Raw genomic sequence first — 25,127 nt, 5'->3', positions numbered from 1 at the left:
TGTGCACAGGACCCTGAGTGTAGCAGTCTATAAAGCCGGCGTGGCCTTTCTCCTTGTGCTTGCGCAGAATAATCCTCAGAGCCGTGGCCATGAGTTTCTCTCCATGCCCACCTGATGCCCTCGCTGGCGACAGCATCCAGCAGCAGAGGGACCGCTGGGCGAGGAAACGGAGCCGAGCGTCCAGAGAGTTGGTGCAGTCGGAGCAGCGCTACTGCCAACAACTGGAGCTTGTCACCACCGTAACTACTTTCACCCAGTGTACCTGCACGTTGACCGAAACGCTCACTGTTACACTGAAAAAAATAAAATAAAATACAGTGGTACCTCGACTTGCTAGTGACCCGACTTAGGCACCATCGCATTGATTATTTTTTTGTTTGTTTGTTTGTTTTGAGTTGAGAGCAACAATTTTAGTTAACAAGTGCGAAATGGTTGCACCAAGCTTCACAACAAGCAACAGATGACACACAAAAAAAGAGGACAAGCCCACCAAGCTGTTTGTATTCATTTTAAAACTCAAAACAAAGACAACAAAACAAAAATAAACGTTGTGTATTTATCCAAACCACAAAGTCCGCTATCTTATTGCTAACACACAATACAAATCGCCATAGATGGGCCAACAAAACTAGCAGCACTGTTGCGGTAGTTATAACACTTTAACCAATGCATATTTGAACACAACCGGTGCAGCAACACAGGCTGAAAGACAATATAACAATAGGCACAAGCATTTACAGTATCCTTTATCTTTTGCGAAATATGACTAAAATGAGAAGTTTACTGAGTCACTTAATTGTGAAACTTGTCTTGGTGTATATTATGTATGCTCTTATCATAATACCCCCTGGTGGCCAAAGTACACACATCAGAAGAAGGACAATGGGGCGTTGAAGGATGAAATCATGGTGCACACTGATTAATTCTGTACATTCTTTTTAATTATGTTATCTCTTTTTTTATAAAATGCCATTTTTTTCTTACTCCAAAACTTGGAATTGCTACCAGGGGGTTTCCTGGCCCAAATTGATGCAGAGGGAGTACCATTCTGACCATTCGCATGCATGTGTACCCCATGCCTCCTACAGGCTTTTTTTTTTTTTTTATTTAGATGTATTTTATTATTTAACTTTTTTTCTGTTTCTTAAATCACATTTTACCAAAATACAAAATAAATATGCACCCTGTTTGATATCAAATTAAACAATTACTAGTAACAAAAATCTGTTGTGTGTGCAGTGAAATGCGGCCCTATTAAATGGTAATTGTACACCTTTTAGTAAACAAATTCACAGCCAGATTTAAAGGATTTTAGCCTCCTATTTTTCATTTTATGAAATGTTCTTATGCACTCCTTGTAGTGCAGCGTCTCCTGATCAGACCCACTGACGGCCATTTTGCAGCAGATGTCCAATTTATTCGCTTTGAGTCTGCTGCATTTTTTCATCATATATTTTTCCCCCAAACAGTACCACCTTTGTGAGAATTAAACTCTAAAGGTTCCCCTATGTCACAAAAAAGTATGGTAAAACCTTTGTCGTCATTTCCATTCAGTATTACATCGTACATAAAGGTTACTGCAAAGTGAATACTGAATAGCGACACACTGAAGGTAGCCGGCGTTGTACACTTTACTTTCTGCGGGGACAACAGACTTTACCACCCACAGGGTTACCTAATTTCGACTCAACTACTCTCCCTCCGCCCGTACACTCCAATTAGGAGTCATTTTAAGCCTTGTGCTCGTTCAATTTGCTAATCCCATTTCCACCGCAAATGACTTGAGACCAACACAGCTGTCACTTTAGCGGGATGACATTTTTCTATACTTGCTTCTTGCAACAACCTCCATCTATAGCCGGAGATTGTTGGAAAGCCTGATAATAATGGATGGATTAAATAAGAATGAGGTGAATTAATTAAAGCCTCTCGTTAAGTCCCACCACTAATAAAAACATAAACGAAATCATTAATGACAAGTTTATCCATTCAGCGCTAAATTGTAATGCCGGGCAATATTGTCTTCCTTGTTTCTTCCAGTACTTTGTGGCGATTTTGAAGGCCAAAGGAACCCTGAGGCAGGACATTAGCGAAAGCATCTTCAGTTCAATTAAAGCCATTCATTCAGTAAACCAGTAAGTATCCCCTTGCATAATTTACGAATATCAGTGCTTTAAGGGCAGTGCGAGACTGTGATGGGGAAAAGCAGCCGGTCCCCTGTGTAGGAATGCACTCATGATAAACTCTAGGTTTATTAAAGCGTCGCCCTTATCTTCACCATTAGTCGGAGTCAATGATACTCTGTAAGGGTATAGATGTTCTATTCGCCCCCCCCCCTTGGGTACATTAGTGTATGTATGTTATAATTTGAGAAGATAAAGCGCAAAATGGGAATGATCGTCATAATGGAAAACCTATGAGTTGTAATTGACACGACATTTCTCATCGACACAACCTCACTTCTGACAAACAATCTACGGTAATTCAAATATTTGACACCTTAATAGAAATGTGGTGTTCAACATATGTTTCTTTAATTGATTTAAAAAATAAAAGTATTTAGATTATTGTCGACTATCAGGATATCTTTGAAATATTAAGTGTATTTTATTTATATTTTTTTTATTGATTATTCATTTTTACATCTTGCTCTTCTTCAGACTCCTAACTAGCTGAGATTAAATCAACAGCGCCTCTGCTGGCTGCAGCCGAGTATTGTACTCCACTTCAATTCTTTGAGGGTGCCATTAATCAACAATCAATCCCACAAAATTTTCCACTAATTAATTATATTGCTCATCTGTTTATCTGCCATCTCCAGGTCGAAGGGGGAAAAAAATAGGTTAGCGTAAGGCGTGTGCCACAATGAAGACTGAAGTATGAATTACACACTGACGTATTGGATAAATGGTTCTGCACTTCCCATACGTCTTCATTATGGGCCACCCTTATTGAATTAGTGGTTTAAACGCATTGGCAAATAATAAGTACTCCATTTAAAAACATTTCATTGAGAGACGGAGCGGTAGACAGATTTATCACTGCTAAGTGATAGATTTGATTTTCCCATATTCTCTTCTCCTACTCTGACTTTTGGTTGACAATAACTGTCTGTTAAAGTCCTTTAGATTAATATGTAATGATTTATTTTCAACTTTTCCCTATCTATAATACATGCTCTCAGGTGCATTGTAAACACTGAGTGCGTTTATTTTTGACGGCACAAAGGGTAAGTAACAAGTGTTCAGATTATTAAAGACTGTTTAACAATGTCTGAACATGCTCATTTTGCCTTTTTTCAACATGTACCGCAGCCTGTTTAGGCGGGGCCATTATTACAGATTGTATTGCGCCCATAACGATTTGCTATCTCGTGGTGAGTTGCATTGTGCCTCGATTGTTTTTACACAAGACTTACTAAATTCATATGATTGACACAAATACCCCCATCACGATGTCGACTACTTCACCAAGCAATCAAATGAATTATTTTTTATTGTAGTGCATTCTTTTTTATCATTAAATAACATGTAAAGAAATTAAACCGTTTTTGCCACATTTCTTTGCTTCAATTCAATGGGCATAGTTCTGCTCCTGGTGAGAAGTACAGCCCCAATTCCAATGAAGTAGGGACATTATGTTAAACATAAATCAAAACAGAATGCAATGGTTTGCAAATCATGTTCAACCTATATTTAATTGAATACCCTTCAAAGACAAGATATTTAATGTTCAACCTAATTAACTTGATTGTTTTTAACAAATAATCATTAACTTAAAATGTTATGGCTGCAACACGTTCCAAAAAAGCTGGGACAGGTGGCAAAAAAGACTGAGAAAGTTGAGGAATGCTCATCAAACACCTATTTGGAACATCCCACAGGTGAACAGGCTAATTGGGAACAGGTGGGTGAGGTAATATTACATTTATTTGGGTTCACAGTCGTAGTGCCCCTCCGAGGCCCGTGACAAAAATTAGTTTGACACCCATGCTGTATGTTGTGTACAATGCAAAAACACAGCACAAAAATATTACTGAACGTAAATAATACAAAAGGGACAGGTGCAGGCTTAATGTACGTGTCCTACAATTATTGCGATTGCTCCTTGCACCAGTTATTCATAACCACTATGGTGCACAATAGAAATAAACTCAATGACTAGAACTAAGCCACAATCGGCCCAAGTCCGGCACAGCTCGAATGTCCTGGTGTGAGTTCGCCCTAAAGCTTGTTGATAAACATGATTTTGTTCCCCCACGTTACCATGGAGCGTGAGCGTTGTTAAATGTGAATGCAGCCCAAGTGCAAAGTGTATGTATATTCATCTGATGTCCCTGTGTTTGTTTACTTGCCCGCAGAGTGCAGTGGGTAGAGGTAATAAATTCTACCACTTTTTTAAAAGCTACATTAGAAAAGGAGATGTGAATATATTGATATGCTGTGCCTGTGCATTGAGAAGAGGCAGCAAAGGCAGCCATCCAATTATCCCAGGCTTCGAACATGCCAAAACAGGAATAAGACTTGAAAGGCCTGTCAGCGGATCAGGTATGAAAAATAGCCATAGTGGATTTAAAAATGGAAGGGAGAGGGGGGGGGGGGGGGGGCATGATGATAATAATAGGTAGAGCATGAAAGGTAGCTGAGACAAGACCTGCTCTGTGATCAACAAAATTCCACGCTATTGTTTGTGCTATAAAACCGATTAGCTGTATATTTATTTATTAGGCACGTTATGGTGCCCTAACAATTGATATTTGTGACTGTTCCCAAATGAAGGCGATTCGGTGGGAATTGTTGGTTGAGGTCATATCCAGCCCAGATGTCGCAACTGCTTGGAATTAATGCAGATTAACGCGACACGTGCCGAATCCTAATCCCGCTTGCTGCTGATGGCCAGACAATTTAATTGCTGGTTTCTAAAAAAAAAAAAAGTACAAAAAAAAGGTAATCTTTAATTTCATATTTATCATAATAGCCTGTGGCAGTAAGAGAGAGGGGGGAAAAAACGGAAACACTATATTTCCCGCCCTTTGCCCTCGTTAGAACTCTCTCGGCTGCTCCTGCATCTCCTGATTATGAACAGAGGCTACCTTGGCGTGCAACTTCATTAAAATCTATTTAAATCAACTTCAACTGAAATGTGCTCCTTGCAGCGTGTGCGAACAGAAGTCTCTGGGAACATCATTAGAGAGTGGGAATGTGTGTGTGTGTGTGTGTGTGTGTGTGTGGTACTTCCTCTAAGTTTGGATAACAAGCTCCTTCACCAGTGTCAACACCCCCAACCAATTGCGTCCGTGTTGCTATAATGTGCCTGACAGGCTGACGACTGTTTTGCCTTTGCCTTGATTCACTTGTTTTGCTCCTGAGTTCAGCAGGCATGTTCTCACTACAAAGTGGCCCTGGGTGCCCTGATGGTAGACCTACCATTTGGGTCCTGGTAAATACACCGAGGCCTACAAACGGCACTACAGAGCCTCGTCTGCTAAATCCTCCCCATCAAATAGGGAAAAATGTTCTCAACCGCCGCACTTTCTCTAAACATGTGTGCCTTTTGCCGCAAAATGATACTTCAGATGCGATCGCGCCTCATTTGAGATCACACTGATCCAGAACAGCAGTGTTTTCTCAGGCACTAACTCAAAGTCCAATGCGCTGTGACTGGAGGCTAAATGTGTACGCAGGAGGAAGTGCTTGAAAATTAATGTATCAGAGGTCTTTGGTGCACAAAATATATGCGGTGTATATTTTGGTTGCGTTGCGTGCGAGGATGTTGTTACGCCGTCATGATGGCTGTCTTATCAGCATCAGCTACATATAGGTAACTGGTAGGGCTGCAGCTATCGAATGTTTCCAGAATTGTTTTCTACCAATTATCCAATGGACTAAACAAGTAATGGGAAAACAAATGATTATGCGTTATGAAAGGTTCAGATATTATTCATGTCCACTTGGGGTCGCCATCCTCACATTCGACATTGTATTGTCTGTGACTTTGAGTGTGGATGGCTTTAAAAGGCGCGGCCTGGCCTAGTGAGTGAGATGTGGGCATGAGTAAATGAAAGTAAGGTTGGCTGTTGCGAGCTCACTTGAGCGGCTGGCTTTTATCTGGCTAACCGTTAGCCAGTCTGCGTATTGTAGAGTGCCTTGGCATCAGTTGTGGCCGTAGAAGAATGTTTATTCTGTTTTTATTTTGTTTGTTTTCATGATTGATATTTATAATCCAGGTTTAAAATATGATAGTAGAAGCATGCGTTAATTGAAGTTGTTAATTGTTAATTGACTTGTCGATTGAGCCTCTCACACGTACCAACTCGCTACGATAGAAAAACTGCGACCCCTGGTTCCTGAAACATAGTTTTGAGGCGCGACATTTTATCATTTTATTGAACCACAACATAGTGATTGTCAAGGAAGAGCCAGATTTCCCTGGCTGCTGTAGCTACAGTATGTTATAATACAAAGAAAGGAAATGGGCAAAAAGGAAGGAGAGAGTATGGATATTTCAGAGACTGTTGGCAATGGTCGCCATTGTTGACTACACTCATTCATTTTGACAACCGAATCTCTCCACACTTCACTTTTTTAGCCACAGGTACAGTACAGTATGAAATTGTTGCCGTCATAGGCAATTTTTTCATTGACACGCTGCATTCCTATGTCAGTAAATATTGCTGTTATGTTTTCGTATGTTATGTTACTGTATATTAAAATAAGACAGTCCTTTATGTTGCCATTGTGTTAGTATGAGGTGAGCTCAATCGATGTGACCATTCTGTGTTTCGTAGATCTCTGCTGGTTCACCTGGAAAACGGCTACTTCGGAAGGGGCTTTGACCAGTTTTGCCCTCAACTGGACCACTACAACGTCTTCGTGGACAACATTTACAATGCCAAAAAGGTGCTCTGGGTAAGGCTGCAGCGTTTGCATCGTAATCATCGTCATGTTAAGCTGCCAATCTTGTACAACATACTGTATGCATGTGGGTTGTTGAGAATTTTATATACTTACTAAGATACTAGATTTTAGATACTCAAAATTAAATAGTTTTTACTTAAAAAAAAAATTTTTTTTTTACTTTCAACAGTCATGAAAGCTTGAATTCTCCAGCTTATTTTAATATGTACATTTACCAGAAGTTTTCCACCCCTTTGCAACAGTCGTAGACAAACTCCTAAAAAAGCAAGCTGAACATGGACAACAATGCCGCTAAAACTAGGTTACAGCTTTCGCTGCACTCACCATGGCAGGTTTATTTTCATGACTGACATGAGTGACAAGTTTAGGGCTTTATGTCACCCAAATGTTGACACATACTCATGCTGACATGATGTGCAGATGCATATTTAATGACATCACCGGTGCTCCCGCCACCTCACACCTTCTCCGGGCCCTGCAGCCTAGCCGTAATGAGTAACAAGAGTGGGATTTTCGAGTTTGTTAGTGGGAGTATGACATGACTTTCAGGGGTCATCACTGTTATGTCCGTCATCGGGTATCCAAGTTGAATGCAGATACTACTTTGCGGGAAGAAAAGGGGAAACACATTCACTCAATCTCTCAGCATGATGTGTTTCCTTGGGTATTGTCGTCAATATGAGGTGCATGTAATGGAGACAGAATATAGTGCATATGCTGTTTCTTTCCATCGCCTTGTCAAAATCTAGTTCATCTGACAAATTGATCGTGTCAAGTATTGTTTGGAGGACCTTTCTCATGAAAAGATTATGTGCTGTTGTGTCCTTAGTTTTGACGAATAAAAAAAAAAAACCCAAAAAAACATGTTATGGAATTGGGCTGAATGGTAGTATTTAATGCCGAACAGCATTGAAAGCAATGGCACTTCACTGCAGCTGTGTTTAATTGAGCTTTTATAATAAATTGTATTCCTCTGTTGATCCAGATCCAGCTGAAGAAAAACAAGACCTTCAGGCGTTTTAAGAAACTTCAGGAAGCCCGGCCTCAGTTCCACAACCACAAGCTGGAGGACCTGCTTCAACTTCCCATTGAACGGATTGATCAGTAATTATTTATTTTTTTCTACCAAAGCTTGACTAAACTAAAACTTAATTTACACCCAAAACGTTTTTTCGATGAATGAATTACAGAACCTCAGAAGAACGTTAGGCTCGTGCTGGATGTAAATTAATGTCAAGATACCAAAATTGTGACTTGCATACGATACCATGGCAAAAACCTAAAACATCAGTTAAAAACAGTGGAATCATAGACAACAAAACATGGAACTTCAAAATGTTATTATTTTTAGTAATTCAAATTAATATTGGGCAGTGGACCATATTGACTGAAATTGTTATAAATATATATTATTTTGATGTCGTTTTACTGTAGTGTTGCCTACATGCTGTTTGGACCCTGAATGAGCACATTCTTAACATTATTCATGTGCTTTTTTTTAATAATTAGATCAATCTGTTATCATATATACTATATACATACATGTGTGCTATTGTAAGAATAAACTTGTTTAGATCATCTTATAATAGTTTTTGAAATTCATTTATGGATGAACATAACATAGGATGTTTAATTAATTAATATTAAGACCAATTTTTCCCCCGTTTCTGAGAAGCTAAGTAAAGCTAAGATAAAGACAATCAATGAGAACATTCTGTCGTATTCCAACAAAAAGTTTTGTACAATAAATGTCTCTTTGAAGAATGGTGTTCTCCAAACCTCCAGCAATATGCAAAATCCACAAAAAAATAAAATAAAATAAAAGCAGATGAAGTCAAATATTATACTGACACCAATTGGAATTATACTTGCATAATAAGCATTACCGGTAACTGTAACTATTATTATGAAGCTGAACAATGGGCCCTGCATCCCCTCTATTCCCCCTCCACTTCAATATGCTTAGACTTGCAGTAACAATATTATTTTTACATTATGTAAATGGGTGCTTTCTCAAAGGTATTCTTTTCCCAACACACTGAATAAACAGTACATCACTCACAGATTATTTTTACAGCAAACAATGGTGTTAGTTTTCAAACACAAAATGTTTCCACAACATCACAGTCTTCTAAAACCTGTTTCTCACTAACTACTGTAATGTCTTATGATGACATTCCACAACTTCCTTAACGTGTCGCAGATTTCACGCACGGGTTGTTTTTGCTGTTTGATTGCTTTCCTTTCACCAGTCGTTTGCCGCATTCATTGCACAATCTATCGTCTCCGTGACAGATTTAATTATTATTATTTGATGTGGCACCCGCGTATTTGCGCCGTCCGTCCGGAACCTGTCAGAATCTCGTTTGTTAAGTGCCGGTTTGTGTTAGCTGTAATTTCATGCGGTCCCGATCTTGCTTGTTAATTAGTGGAACAAGAAAAGAAATCATCTGAAATGTGCTTTCCAATGCAGCACATTTCGTAACACTGGTTCATCCGGCTGCTTGTTTGTGTCTTAATTAGGTCTCTTCTGTGCTCATCATCATTTCAGATGAACAATGAAGCCCTTGACATGGTGTATCCGTCCAACGTGCTGCCGAGTTGTCTGTGAGACGAGCTAACGTTTGAGAGTTTGCTATTTATTTTATCGTTTGCAGCAGGAGTGGGCAAACCTTTGAGCCACATTGGATATTTAAAAATGGACAGACGGACCAGGTCCTTCGTAAAATACAAGTAGTTAAAATGGGACAGTTATGCCGCATAGTTTAATAGAGTAGAATAGTACATTTTGTTTTAAATGTTATTTATATTGAATGTGTTATTTAGTAATTGAAATTAAACAATTAAAAATGCTAAAAGTACGGTGGTTATTAAAAAGTTTACACACCTCTGTTCAAATGCCAGGCTTTGTGATTTTAATAAATGAAACCAAGATAAATCATTTCAAAACCTTTTCCCACCATTAATGTGGTCTATAAGATGGACAACTCCATTACAATATTGACATCTTTTCGAGAGGGGAACTAAAAATAACCAACTGAGAAATTGTGGTTGCTTAAGTGTGCACACCCTCATAACCGGGAAGTGGCTGTGTTCAGAATGAAACAATCAGATCCAAACTCAACAGTTTATCAGGCCACATTGGTGGTGGAAAAAGTATCTTGGTCTCATCACAAAACCTTTTTTACGATGGAGTGTCGACTTTTTATATCCACAAAAAAATTGCTATATTAATGCAATATTACAGGACTCTTGATCATGTAAATGCTCAGTGGGCTGGATAAACTACTGTATGAATTCACAGCATTGAAAATGATTGATGCATGCCGATCAAAAGTATGTGGCCAAATTAGCCGCTAAACTGATTCATGCTGATTTCGATACAAAAATGTCAAGGCGCTGCTTTGATGGCATTTTGGGAAGCTGCGTCGTTTTAACTCGCTACCCGTTGTGATAAGCTGAAAGGAACATAAACAGTGTTTTGTTAGCTTGTAAGTCTCCGTTCACAATAGGGAGCCATTACATACACATAATAATGTCCTCGTTTGGACAAGTCTGCTTAAACGTTTGACGTACATTGTACATTTACATCTCTGGTGCTAAAGCTGCCTAATAACAAATTGTTCGTGCCGTGGCGATATTTTCTATATTACTGTCATAATGAGACGTTGTACAGAGCTTTTACGAGGGCTCTTGTTTAACATGGCAGTTATTTGGACAAGAATAGCCTTGGACAATGAGCAGTATGAATAGTGGTGTAGTAATGTCCTCTGTTTTAGTAAATTTCCACTACAGTTTGTGTGTGTTTTTATGAAATATGCTGCTGTATTTATTGCTTCTGAAAAAAAAAAAAAAAAAAAGACGGATGCCATCGTCTCTATGATATACAGTTATCTGTGACTCTGACACATAATCAGTCTCCAGTGCAACCTTGTGTTGCTCAGGGTTTCCTTGTCCACTTCCCGTCATTAACATCGATTCGCCTGTCGTTCTCTGCAAAACTCTGGAGACTTGAGGGACGTGTCTAATTCTATGATGATTTTTAAGTGGCATGGAGATAATCATCCCTGGCTGGCGCCTTACCTTACCTCGCTCTGGCTCCGTCGCTGCGAACAGCAAGAAAATTTTTGTCCCGTATCACAGTTTAAGAATGATGGATGGCGAGCGAAGCCCGGTGTGTGGATACTTATGTTGCTGCTCGGGGACGACTAAAATAATTGCCTTTATTAAGTGGTGTTCACAAGAGCCGAGTGGAGTAGTCGTCTGTCTCCTCTCTGCTGAGTTCACCATGATGACAGTGATGGGGTCTCAAGTTGATTGTGGCGCTGAATAACAACCCTCTCTGCCTGTACCCGCCACATTTATGTCAATAATGGAGTCTTAGCTCTTATAGAGACGAGAGCAGGCCTTGGGATATGTGTACACTAACCCAAGCGCAATTTAACGTAACAAGGCATTGACCCCAGCGGTAGGCTTCCTTCAGAGGAGGAGTATGTTCTATGCAAAAGGCATACAAAAGCAGAGGTCTTTGGGTCATTGTCATTCTTGCGAACCATTGTGAAGCGTCTAGTTGCGTGTTGTACTTGGCTGCCATGCTTCAATTCATCTTTCATTTGACAAGGTGGGTTTTCAAATTAGTTGCTTTTGTGTGCTCAGGCACTTATTCCGTCATCCCCTACAGCCTGGCACAGTAAGGCTCCTCCAGACAAGGACAAACTTTTGATTAATTTCCTTTGAAATGTTTTCTAAAAGATGTGGTCTGCAGGTACAGCGCTGTTATTTTATTTTAATTCCCCCCCCCCCCCCCACCACACTAATTTGTGATATATTGTCTGTCTGACCCTGTAATTCATTGTCGGCATTGAAGCATGGCTGGGAATGAAACCAATTGCTGCCTTTAGGTAATTCCAATTACAACCAACGTGTAAAATCTGCCATGAAAAGTTGAAGATAATTGAATAGCCACCCAATGCGGCTTGGCACAATAAGATAATTAAATGTATGTTGATGTCAGCGGACACACAAGCAATGGGTGGGGAGTCTCGGGTAATACATTTCATTATCTGGTCGCCCCTTTGGCCTGCCGCACACCAAGCGACACGGTTGAAACTGACTGCCGGCCATCACCATTTCCAAGCCGTACCATACTGTAATCATAATTAGGGGTGTCCCGATCCGATATTTGATATCGGAACAGTTCGTTTGTTGTGTACCAATGCAAACATCCATGCATATACAGTATTTAGAGCGCTACAACGTTCACAAGTTGTGTAGCTTGGCAGAGGTATGCGTTCTTCGGCTGCTCTTGTTTATAAATTGGAACATCTCGGAAGCTAATTATAAAGATATTTATGTTTTTAAATTGATGTGTACATACAGTACATGATAATCCACATCATGATGCAGTCAGTGGCTAGTGCTGTCCCTGTGGCAGGTGCACCAAACCACCAGCTCATATTTTGTATGGAAAATATCTAAGCTGTTGGGAGTATGTTATTGTCTCATTATCTTTCTTTGGTGTGGTGCTAATGAGGGGGACAGGGCAGTTTAAAAAGTGAGTGTCATTTACATTATTTGAAATCGGCTGTAATAAAGCTCATTAGAGTGTTTCCTTTGTTACACTGGTTCTGTAATTAGAATTTCATCTCAAGTCCTTTGGAAAAAAAAAAAAAAACAACAAAAAAACGAAGGCACCCATTGCTAATAATGTCTGTAATGCATTTGTTACTACAAGGAGAGAAGGAACTGGAATTATTTCTTCTTTTTAAGTGTCCCTTAATTGATGTAGCCTTCATTGGAGCTTGTTAGGTATTCATTTCATTTCTAATTAGTAATTGAGTACATGCACAATGCCCTCCTTCTCTTCTACAGCAAACCTTCCCGCCCCCTCCACCCACAGACTTACCAGCGTGATACCCTGCTGCTAAAACCCTACAAAATGGTTGCACGTTTACTGCACTGGTACTAGTGTTGAAGGGCAACCTTACAACTAGAGGTGCAACAATTAATCCATTAATCTACAACTAATCGGTAATCAAATTAATCAACAACTATTTCGTTCATCGATTAATTATTTTGAGTGCTTGTTTAACTTAAAATTGTCCAAAACAGTAAATGGGCTCCGCTTTCTGTGGTCCTCCATGAAAGTAGACTGATTATGTATGTGTATGTCTTTAATCGAAATAAGACATTTTTAAACATCTGCTTTTACTTTGTAAGACAATGATTAACATGTTAGCCCGTTTTCTGACATGACTTGGCCATGTTGTAACTGAATTTTAATCAGTTAGATTAAAATGCATTTTCTGTCCTGTCAATTTGAAATAATGTCTTGTTTTTGAAAAAAACGATGGAAATGAAAATATTTTTTAAATCCGATTAATCTAAAAAATAATCGACAGATTAATCAAGTATTAAAATAATAACTACTTGCAGCCACTTATCATTGCTGTTCCTACTGTATCACACCTCTTATTTACAGATGGTTAGGTATATTTGTGTTAAGAATAACAATAATAAATACAAATAAATAACATTTACAGTATACACAGTGGTAACTCGACTTCAAGTTTTTCGCGGTATGACTGATTGCCACTCCCAGTTGAAGTTTACTGTTGTCAATGTTTTTAAACCAACCACAAAAGTTCGCCTTATACGACACGCCGCTGGCTTAATGCGAACACAGGATGCAAAACACCTAAGCTGGGCTAACGAAACTAACACCGATGTTACTGTTTTTTTTTTTTTTTATCCTTTAAGCAACAGATATTTAAACTCTGCAAAAACGACCTATATTATTGCAGCATACTGAGTCACCTAGTTGTAAATCTCTTCTTTGTGTATTACGTTTGTTTTATACTGCCCCCTGGTGCCAAAGTGCTCACACCAGAAGGAGCAGCAAAATAAATTAATCATGATGCACAAACGGTTTAATTCTTTACATTTGATTTAATTACAATATGTTTTTATTAAATACAATACTGTAGAGTGCTATTTTTATGATTAAAAACACATTACAATTTGTTGGTGTTTTATTGGGGGATGAAACGGATTAAGGGCATTTCCATTCATTTCAATGGTTTACATACACAAAAATGCATTGGGAACACTGCATTCTCGCCCAAATCAAAACGTGAACAAAAAAACAAAAAAAAATTATCTGATATGTTATTCCTTTACAGAAAGTGAAGAAGTGTAATATTCACTCTTCCTTTGTGGATTGTAGTCCATTCATCCTGGACCAGAATAGCATTTCACATTTCGACTCCACGTAACACAGATGTAAAGCACTTCTCAGAAACAGCGGTTATACAACAAATAATTAGTTCAGTGACTCACAGAAAAGCAAACTCTTCAAACATTTTTCGGTTCATACAGTAAATGTTTGCGTTTGTGAAGAAACATTCAGCCACTGCTCTTTTGACCGGCCTAGCATTCCTTATTTTCACAATTTGTAAAGGAGTGACATCATTTTTCCTTCATGTTTTTATTTTGAATAGAATGTGAAGTGTTTGCAATGCAGAGAGAAAAAGTGGTGCTACTTGGTAACTATTGACTTTAAATATTGCCACGCTTCTACAAGGCCATACTGTTCAGTTCACTATGTATTTAGCACATAATTTGTGAGTGAAGTCAGCACTTTTTACCGTCCCCCCCCCCCCACAAAACTGTGCTTGTTTTTTTTTTCCAATTCTGTAGCACACAAGGGGGTCTAGATTAAGAAATACAAAACATATTTTTATTTCTAAAGCATCCAGATTTTTGAAAGCAATTTATCCCACACGATAAAAAAAAGGAAAAAAAATCGATAACAACAACAAACAACAGGTTTAACATTTACGATTGTCGGCCTGGACCGTTTTCAAAGCAGATCATGGAGGAAAAAAAAAATCACAAAACAAAACCGCACCACAGGATAATTGGTCAGGATAATCTTTTCACGATATCTGCTAATCGAAGAAAGAGCGAGCCCTATGCTCAGTTATCGGTATATATCTTATAAAAGTGCTGAAAAACATCACATTGCATGATACATTTACTAAAGCGCGATCTGTTGTGCCACTAAACTACCACTCGCACACCGATGCAAACAATAATACTTTTACTCGCCCTTGCCGTATACCAACAATCAGGTAGTCTTTTTTTCCTGCCTAATGACCTCACTCAGTGGCACCGCTATGTCTCTGCAACCAACTCAGCCCGAACAATGAGGGCTATAGATGCCGGCATGGTAAAAAAATCAATAAGTGCATTCCAAGGTTAAGTCGTTAAAAGGTTAAAAAAAAAAACATGAAGAGATATCATAACACGCTTACGTCAACTCAATATACACGTTTCATATAAAACGTGATCTTAAAATAACAATAATTAGGTATATTGATAGATTATGCACGTGAATGTGCGTGTGTTTTTGAGAAAAATGTAAAACATTACCACACAAACATAATATCTAAAAAATAAGTCATGTTAATTAAATACAGGCGCATCACAATAAGTTAGAATATTGTGGAAAAGTAAAGTAAATGAAACTCATTTATAGCACTGGGCAATTAATTTGTCAATTCAATTGTATCGATTAAAGCAAGTTTATTTGTCAGGATGATTTTTAAAAAAATCTATTTTTTATTTTTATTATTTTTGTAATCAGTAGTTCAAAATGCGTCCCCGCTGATGTGCGCTGCTTCCACTCACAACATGGCTGTGAACAGAGTGGTGCTCGTTTACAAAAGCACAGTCAGTGTTACCGAATTAACAACATTTTCACTGTTCAGTATTTGGTGACTTTTCTGACGCCTCTAGCGACTATTTTCCAAAAATGCGACTCACAACTTAAGCAAGAAAACAAAAAAACAAGAGCAGTATCATTTTCACATTTTTTTTTTTTTACCAAATGGAAGGCAATCACGGAGTCATTCATGCTAAACATCTCCAAAGACATCCCGCCCATTTATACATTACGAAGGCACTGCTTTATTGACATGGTGGAAACTTTTGACCCGAGTTATGTGCTTCCAAGCTGCAAATGTTTTGCTGAAAATAAAATATCCTTTTATCATATATACCATGTAAGGGCTGTGTTTACATACATGTTTTGACCAAAGGGGCATTTTATTATTTTGTTATTTCTTAGGTATAAACGTCTACTGCAGGAGATGACTGCACATACAAGTCCAGATAACCCAGAGTTCCAGCAGCTTTCACGTAAGTCTGCCTCAGTAATGTATTTTTTTTCCCCGTTGCTGCGTGGCAAGGTCAGTCATTTTTATTGTTCAGTGATGAATACTGCACTTTCCATCCGCTCTCAAGTGGGTGATGCCAAGGTTTGCATTGACACGTTTCTGTGTAATTTCAGGATTTAGTAGCTAGAACAAGTGATGGGTGTTGGATGATGCACTTTAAACCACAGGTCACAAATTGGGATGGACGGAATGAGTCAACCAGCCAGCCGGGGGGGGGGGGGGGGGGGGGGGGGTGATGTTACCTATAACACATATGTATAGGTAATACTTTGAACTCATGCCTCCTAAATTATTATTGTTTTAGAAAATTGGGTTGCATTCCAAATTACCGGTATTTAACCTCGACTTTAGAGGTTGCACGGTAGGTACATTTGTTCCGCGGTCGTCAAACAAAGAAAACCCACTGAAAACTTTGACTGTACCAGTCAGTCACCAGACAGTCATTCTAAAAGAAAGCCCTCATTATCTTCATTTGGCGAACAAAGACTGCGTTAGCATTCCCTTTTATTCCCTATTTGCTGTTATTGTCGCAGCAGCGCTTCAGCCAGTGGAGAAATGAAAGTGAGGCAAAGCTCAATGTGAGTGCAAGTTCTGGTTTGATGTGGATTTTGACATAATTAATTGGGAGTGGATCAGAGGCTATTAAGCAGGCGTAATATTAATAAATAAAGTCCTCCAACATCAACACAAATCTCGATAATGACTCTTTTCAGTCGTCAAATAAACAGCGAAGTCGACTGAAGTGCGAATATACACAAGGAATTATTTATGTGTATCAATTAAAATCTCATTGCTGATGTGCTGCCTTTGCTTACAAATTAAAACAGCCCATGCCTCTAAGATGAAGGTACATATCTGAAAGTGCTCCACCATCGCCTCTTCCTCTTCTCATTAGAGATCTGTTTTTAAACTCTGCTGCTTTTTATGGGGGTGGGGTGTATTTGTGTGTGGGGTGGGGGGAAGAACTTCCCATCGTCAGCCCGATTGTATTGCAATGGGAATTATTTTAAAAAGATATTTCTGACAAATCACATTGTATCTGATTAAGGAAACGAGCACATGCGGTACATTCGAAGAACTTTGTTGTTGTTGTTGTTTTCTCTTGTGTTGCTCCGTGTCGCTCTCCCCTGAAGGTCCTCTTTTCTGCGTTGCTTTGCATTCTCGCTCGATTTTATTGTTTTAATTGCAGCACTTTGGGAGTATACAGTATGACACACTGAAGAACAACTCAAGCGCGGTAACAAGGTGCGATCCGAGATATAAAGCTGAGACTTTGTCGTAAAAGTTCTCCCGGCGTTTGTTCAATGGTCAAACCCTGTCTAAATTGTAAATAAGTGGAATAAAGCACTCCAAGAATTGTAAGATTTCTTCAGCGTGTCTAATGGGCTCGATGTATTATTAATGCCTAGGCCAGATCTCATGTCAAGAATACGGTAATTAGAAGTTGTTGTTTTTCTGAGGCAGCCGACCTAAAAATATTCCCAGCAAGCATAACAAAGGGGAAAAGTCTACACGGATGCCTTGTTTGGTTTACATTGTAATTGTTGTGAAGTTAAGCGAGCCAATTAGGCAGTGATTATTTTAGTAGAGGCACGTCACCGGGAGGCTCGTGTTCATCCAGACTTTCATTCCTCAGAACAAAAGTTGAAATGTTGCGCTTGAAATTAGGATTCAGCCGCGCGTCGTTACATGGAATGTGTTAATGATGTTGCTCTAAATGTTTACAGCTATTATCGGAGTTCCGTTGTAGTAATTTCATGGCTTTGTCCTTTTTGATGAATTATTCTGGTGCAAATATTTGTTGCAGTAACTTGCAATACTATGAAAGAACAATGTCATTAAAGTTAGTAAGAGAAGATTTAATAGATTGGGGATTGGATGGAAGCTCAAATGCCCCTAAAGCGTGATACCTGCCATAGGTGAAAAGTAATTACTAAACTCAACTAAAACTAACTGACTTGGCATTAAAGATTGGTAATAAAATTAATATTCCTATTACAACATGATGAAAACAAATGATGTATGTTCTTGTTTGTACTTGGGAAAATGAAAGTAAATCTTCATTCACGTCAAACAGTTAGCGTCTTAGCTTGCTCCTGAATAGTCAAGTGACAGGCTATCTGGGAAATAATAAGAAATCCCCTTTAGTGTTATCTGTTTAAAGTGTGTTTTCGTCATGACGACAATGACAAAAATTTGTAATGCCTAGTTACTTTTGACCCACACTGTAGAGCCGATATAAAAAATCTATTTGTTTGTGTGAGTTTAGCCACACTCTTTAAACACATTTAAACTTAATAAGAGGCCAAGCGTGCTTGCTTCAAGCTGTTTATTTTAGACTTTACACCAGCATTTTATGCTGATCGGCTTTAATGTCATAATTTGCCGATCCGATCAATGACGTCATTGATCGGCTCCGCAAAAGACATTAACTCCGCATGCACTGTATATTTCAATCCAACGGCTAGTTTATTTTTAGCCTTGTCGCGTGTCTTTTGACGTAGTATTGTAAATATCTAACGGCAATGATGTTATTAAAAAAAAAAAAAAAAACGTCGGCCAGACTACAAGACAGACTTGCTCATTCACCATTATACTATATCAGACTACTGCAATAAAATCTTGTATTCCGATACCACCACATCCCGTTTTTTCCGATCATTGGGCTTCATCTTGTCAACTCAAATGCGATCGGATACACTTGTTACCGTGGCGACGGCGACGACAAGTGTGGAGCGAGGCGGCTCGACTATATTATAAGGACAAAATGGGGAAAAACGTGTGTTGGTGGTCACCGGTGTTCAGGACAGGAGAGGACGTTCTGATTAGAATACACGATCTGACTAGAGCGGTGATTTCCAACCTTATGGAGGCAAGGGACATATTTTACACCTACAAACAAAAATGTCACAAAAGTGGATACATGAATTACTGTATTTACTTCCTGGCATCTAATAGAAGACCATTCATTTGTTCTGTCTGTCACTGTGCGTCACTGGCATAAATAGAGGAACAAAGACACATTATTGATTGTAAATATACATTTTTGGAGGAATTAAGGACACAAGTATATACAGTAAATGAACAGGTTATTTAAATAGACATTCCTCCATCTTCTGATCGGATCGCTGATCGCTTATTGTTTGTTTAAACTCACTGATCGGCCCCAAAAATCCTGATCGTGTAAAGCCTAGTTTATTTGTCCCAGGTTAGTTTATTCTAATTCTGCAACATAAAACAAAAGAGAATAAAACATTGTTTATTAAACACCAAAATGCTCAACCAAACCATGTAATCGTCGAACGATTCTGCTCAGTTCATATAATGCGAATGACCATCGGCAGGGTAATGGAAATTAGCATTGATGTTAGGAGAATTGTAAACCTTCAAACAACTGCTACTTTAACTCACACGCACCAGCAACACATACAAACAGAGCCTACAACCATTCCCACAAGCATACAGTATATTGTCTCTGCTCTGTGGAAAAAGCTTTGCTTTGCAAAGTGTCTCCTAATATTTTTTAATGAGCCTTTCTCCTCGTGATCACTTTTTGTGATTGGGAGGTCTGAAATTTGGTTGAAGAGGCCTTAAAAATGGTCTTAAAAAGTCTTCTTTAAACAGACAGAGACAATGTGCTATACACTTTTGCCTTGACTACTGGTACAAATGGAGAACGGATGATTCTGCTGCTTTTTTCCCCTCCTGCATGGACTTTGTAGTTAAGGTATAAGTAAAGTCATCCACACAAGTACTGTTGAAGCCTTATGTGTGTTTTTTTGATGGTTTTTTTTTTTGCCCCAGGGGCGGTGGCTGCGGTGGAAGAGCTGCACCAGCGTATCCAGAACAATACCCGGCGCCACGAGAACCACCTGCAGCTGTGCCGGGTGCAAAAACTGCTGAAGGGGCGAAAGACGAAGGTGTTGGCTGCAGGTTAGGGAGCCTCTAATCACTTATTCTTTTCATCTGGTTCAAGCGGTATCTGAAACCACCCCTCTCCGCATCTATTACCGTTTCCTGCGGGACTTAAGCGGGGGTGCAAGTGTAGATATAGAAATTTGGTTACTAAAGATAAATTATATACAGTATGTAAGTCTTTTTATTGCTCATAATCAGGTCAACTTTCTCGGTCCGGCGTACTTAGAATGATTTTCCTTTTCCCCTTAACTTTGTTTTTTCTTAATTATTTCCCCTCTTCCATTGTTTTCCCTCTCTACTTGTGGAGCGGTGGCCCTTTTCTTCCCGCCTCCTGTTGTTGATCCCCGGGGGCTCAGGCCTCCTCGTTGCTCCGCTCGCCCTGCCAATCTCCCCCAGGACCAATTAGAGCCCAGTCTCATCTTGCGGACTCGCTGATAAAAAGGCAGCCAAAGTGTGTGTGTTTTCTCTATATGGGTAATGCATGTATGTGCCAAGCCACACGTGTATGTGGCTGTGTTTGTTTTCTTGGATATTGCTGTTTTTTTCTTCTTTTTTTTGTGTGCTGGCGCAAGTGTCGAACAACAGCGGCATTTCTCTAATGCCGATGTGGGAAGTTTCAAAAGCTCGTTTCATTCACCAAGTTCTCAGGCCCCTCGCAACTTTGCCGTCTTCCCAGCCAATAAACCCCCGGTCCCACCAGGCCGACTTCAGAGCAGCCGCGGCCTCACACCGACCCATTTTGCTTCTCATCGCACCAGCATCGCCATCTTATGTAGGGTGGAAAAAGCAAACCTCTGCCTTTTACAGATGAGACGCATCAGGCCCCTCAAACATATTAAGTAGCTCTGTAGGAGATGCGGTGTGTGTGTGTGTGTGGGGGGGGGGGGGGGTGGGGGGGGGGGGGGGGGGGGGGGGGGGGGGGGGGTGAAGCTACTGTGAGACACAAAGCCTGAATCAATGAGACATCGATACAGCAGACAGACGGCCCGTTTCCCTCGGAGAATACCGATTTATGTCTGCCTGCCGGTCCCTTCAAACAAAAAAACAAAGATATCTCACATTTTGTCATTATATCTCAGGTGTCTCTTGAGAAAATTATTTGTGAGGCATAATAACATCACAGCCATTTCTATAAAGGCACCATTTTAAGATCGACATCAAAGTAGGAGTACTAGGGTTGCGGAATTCTGTGAACTATTTATTTGCCTTTGTTCATTCTACCATATATACCTTCTATATTATTCCCACCTTTTGGGGTCAATGACCCCAGACCAAACTGTTTCATGTTTCCCTTCTGTCCCAATGTGAGAACATGATAATGATAATGGTGGGGTTTAATTAACTTCAGATAATTATATATGGTATGTTCGTGTAGTGGGGTTTAGCTGGAGCTTTCGATGGGGGCTTCTTTTGTCGTGATGGGTCGGTGACTTGGCACATTGCATGTCCTTACTCGCCGGTGGCTGGACTATATCCCACCGGGTCGTCGTGGGGGCTTTCCATGGCGCAACGAGCAGCGATAGCCACCAGCTAGCTTGCAAGCTAACTGGGCTTCCTCTTGGCCGGTGGACAGGCAACGGGCTCCTCTGCGGCATCACGAGTAGCAGACAGAGTTCCCCTGCAGTCTGGATTCTCGAGCAGGACAAGAACGGCTGTAAAACAAAAAGTCTAAAAATCGTGCATATACCCAACTTGAATTTATGATTTAAAGATGTGTGAATATTGTCAGCTTAAAATTTGTCTTGAAATCATATTCCCATCACTGCAGTTTATTTAGTAATTGGATGGAAAATATAGGTTCATAGTGTACATTTCTCCAATGTGCAGGAGAAAGCCAGTGGGGAACTTAACTTTTTTGGAACTCGATAAATCTAGTTACTTAAATGTATGCCCAGTTAAGGCCAAATCTGACCTGTCCTCATTCTGTCACATCTCTACAGTACAGAGGAACAGGACCCTTTGTAGATGAACCTTTTATTTCCTGCCCCACCTTTCCTCAGCCCCCCACCACGGCCTTGCCCAAAAGACTTTGTAGTGGAGCCGATGTGCTCTTTGACAAGGAACACTGAAAAGCCTTTACATGGAGAGGAGTGCTCGGCACCTCCCGCTCTTTGAACCCACTGCTGCCTCAAAGCCCCGCGGACGGTCAGATGCTGGCAGGGAGTCTGAGAAGTACCTGGTCCACAAAGAGACTCCTCTTCTTGCAGTGTTGCCAACTTCTCAGAACCTTGTCAACATTTTCTGTCAAGGTACAGCTGATAGAGTAAAAAAGAAAAAAAAGCAGTTTGTTCTGGTGTTGATTTGAATTCATGAAATTTAACTTGACGTCTTTGAAGTGCATCCGTTTCAGTACACTGGACACCAGCAGCTTTCTGATGCTTGAGCAAACATGCAACACATTACTGCTCAAGCATGTATTAGAAGCGATGGCGTGTTCCGCTATTCCATTATGACGCCTCCACTTGATTTATTACGAAAACCAACGGCGGTCTTCGCTCCGGTTCTTCAGAAGAAACGGCACCTGCCGACATCACAGTCTTTTTTAAGATGTCAATCTGTAACTTCGGAAGTACAGCCCTAGGATGGTTAGTCATCTTTAATTAGATTGAAACATGGCTCGTATCTCGATAATCCATCAAACGAAACCTAATTATTTGTCCTTTACAAAGTGATTGATTTTTTAAATTTTTTTATTTAATTTAATTATTTTATTGTAACATTAAATTGAACAGTTTGCGAACCACTGCTTCTCAATGGAGAAACTCCTATCTCCAGACTGTTTTTCCATGTGACACCTATGGCATTTTAAAAGCAATTTGACCCTTGCACTTCATCTCAACAGGCTTGTCTGTAGCAGCAAATGTCCTCGGTGAGCCCGAAAGGCACGGCTCGGGCCACCTAGGCTAGGTGCAATCACAGACGGCTAACTTGGGTAATTAGAAAAAATACCCCGGACCCATGTTTGAATGTTCATCTTTATCTATCCAAATGTCAGCCTCTTGCTTATTAGCCGTGGTCATGCCACTGCCAATCAAAGAGATGAGCAGCAGCTACACACCTATAGGCTTGTACCTCCCACTGTGTCTGTCTTTAGATTTCATGTCATCTTCTCGGTTTTTATGTCAGCTTGACCTGCAGGAGTCTAATTAATTTTGTTGTCCAACCGCTGTCGTTTTATGCAAAAGAGATGGCACTAATCACCATTTCTCTACATCAATCAGCGCATTGCCTAAATCCGCAATAGACCGACAATAACTGAAAAGGATTTCTCCACTTTTATTTAGCGGGCGTTTACTGTATAATGAAATATGTGTTTGCCATTGTTATTAGGCAGTGTATTTGTGGCACAACAGCAGTATCTTTGAGGGGCCATATGTGGTGCATTTGCATGTGTCTCCTGCAGGGAGGTGGTACATCCGTGAAGGCTGGCTGAAGGTGGTTCCTTCCAAAGGAGCTGACGTGAAACCCAAGATGTTCTTCCTGTTTTCGGACATGCTTCTGCAGGCCAAGCGATGCAGCGCCCTGCATCCCACAGACAGTGACAAGTTTGCCGGCCAGCGCGCCTACCCCTTGCGGGAGTGTTCCGTGGAAAAGGTGTTCGGCAACACCAAGGGCAAAGGTGGCCTGCTCAGTGTGAGTTTTTGTCTTTTGTCTTTTTAATCGATCCATTTTCTATAGCACTTGTCCTCGTTAGGGTCGCTGGTGTGCTGCGGCCGAACCCAGCTTTGGGCAAGAAGCTGGGTACACCCTGGACTGAACAATCATTGACACTTACATTCACACCGATGGGCAATTGAATCTTCAATTAAGCCAACATGCATGTTTTTGTAAATATGGGAGGAAGTCTGGGTGCCCAGATTCGAACCCACAACCTCTTGACTGTGCCAAGCTAACCAGTACTCCACAGTTCTGCCTTAACTTCAGCATATATTTGACTGTATTTTTGTAATTATTGAATTATAAACAAAATGGCGCCATTGACAAGGAAGAAACTGATAGCCCTGGCCACTGTAGCGAAATTATAACAATACAAAGAGAGGAAATGGGCGCAAAATAGTGGAGTGTAGATATTTGAAAACGCTCCCCATTCACTGACTGACACGCTTTGCTTTTTTTAGCCATATCAAATTCCAAATATATTCAAGTAATATTGTAAAACACATACACAAAATACATATGGGGGCCAAGATCTCGCTTCATACTCAGAAATGTAATTTTTGTTGTTGTGAAAGCTCATGTGAAACGTCGGCAGTAACGTCTGCAACGTTGCGATGCCGTTTACTTCCAATTCAAACTTCGAATCGCACAAAAACTTGTGGCTGACGGTCTGCCAATCTTGAAAACAGTTCAGTCGCGTTCGACCGCGTCACACGGTGTGCGGCGGGCCTTAATGTCTTTGTAAGTGAGCAAACTTAAACCGTATGTATCAGTTTACTAATTAATGCAATAGTAAGCATGTTGCAGCAGGTGTACAGACATCTGCTTATTGACTCAAGTAGCACATGAGTGAGCACTACGCGCCGGCGTTATTCCACTTTTAACGCATGTTGCATGTTTGATTCTTCGCTTAAGTCCTTGACAGTTGCAGTGGTTTGATGTAACGTGACGTTCGGCAGACTTTTCGAGTGTCAATTACTTCCCCCTCCTTTAGTCCCCCTTCAAACCCCCCAAAAGTTTGACGTTTAATATTTCTCTTCCTTTGGTCTGCTCTGTCTCCCAGGTCTCAGTGCAACTGCCGGCTGACAAATTACGTCTAAATGATGTAGTCGCTGTCATGAAACATTCAACGGAATGAGTCGCGCGTCATTGAGCGAGCAACCAAAGCGTTTATGCGGCAAGTGTTTACTGCCAATGCTGCGCGGTATCAATATTCATTTCGGCTGATATGCCGTCTCGGAGAGCACTTTATGTTCTGCTGCTAATGTGTGTTGCTTTCATACATAAGCAGCTATGCTGCGCTTTGATTGTGCTGCTTGCGGTATTCAATTCCTTTTCATGTCGATACACACTGGACTTGAGCGTGCAGTAGGCCAAAAACCATTGGTTGAGTTCC

The 25,127-nt window shown here is 40.2% G+C and overlaps 1 protein-coding gene across 1 annotated transcript in view; it reads left to right on the top strand.

The window, feature by feature from the left end:
* arhgef39 (Rho guanine nucleotide exchange factor (GEF) 39) overlaps positions 1-25,127 on the top strand; it is a 31,623-nt gene that overhangs the window by 1,187 nt on the left and 5,309 nt on the right. The window contains exons 2-8 of the mRNA XM_061762514.1: positions 68-239; positions 2,041-2,135; positions 6,788-6,908; positions 7,903-8,021; positions 16,048-16,118; positions 19,961-20,089; positions 23,478-23,707. Coding sequence (XP_061618498.1) covers positions 90-239; positions 2,041-2,135; positions 6,788-6,908; positions 7,903-8,021; positions 16,048-16,118; positions 19,961-20,089; positions 23,478-23,707 — 915 coding nt within the window. The 5' untranslated portion in view covers positions 68-89. The remainder of the gene's footprint in view (positions 1-67; positions 240-2,040; positions 2,136-6,787; positions 6,909-7,902; positions 8,022-16,047; positions 16,119-19,960; positions 20,090-23,477; positions 23,708-25,127) is intronic.

This window comes from Phyllopteryx taeniolatus, chromosome 22 (assembly GCF_024500385.1).
Source record: "Phyllopteryx taeniolatus isolate TA_2022b chromosome 22, UOR_Ptae_1.2, whole genome shotgun sequence".
Lineage (NCBI taxonomy): Eukaryota > Metazoa > Chordata > Actinopteri > Syngnathiformes > Syngnathidae > Phyllopteryx > Phyllopteryx taeniolatus.
Note: the sequence above shows the minus strand (reverse complement) of the source record. Positions and strands in the feature narration are given on the sequence as shown.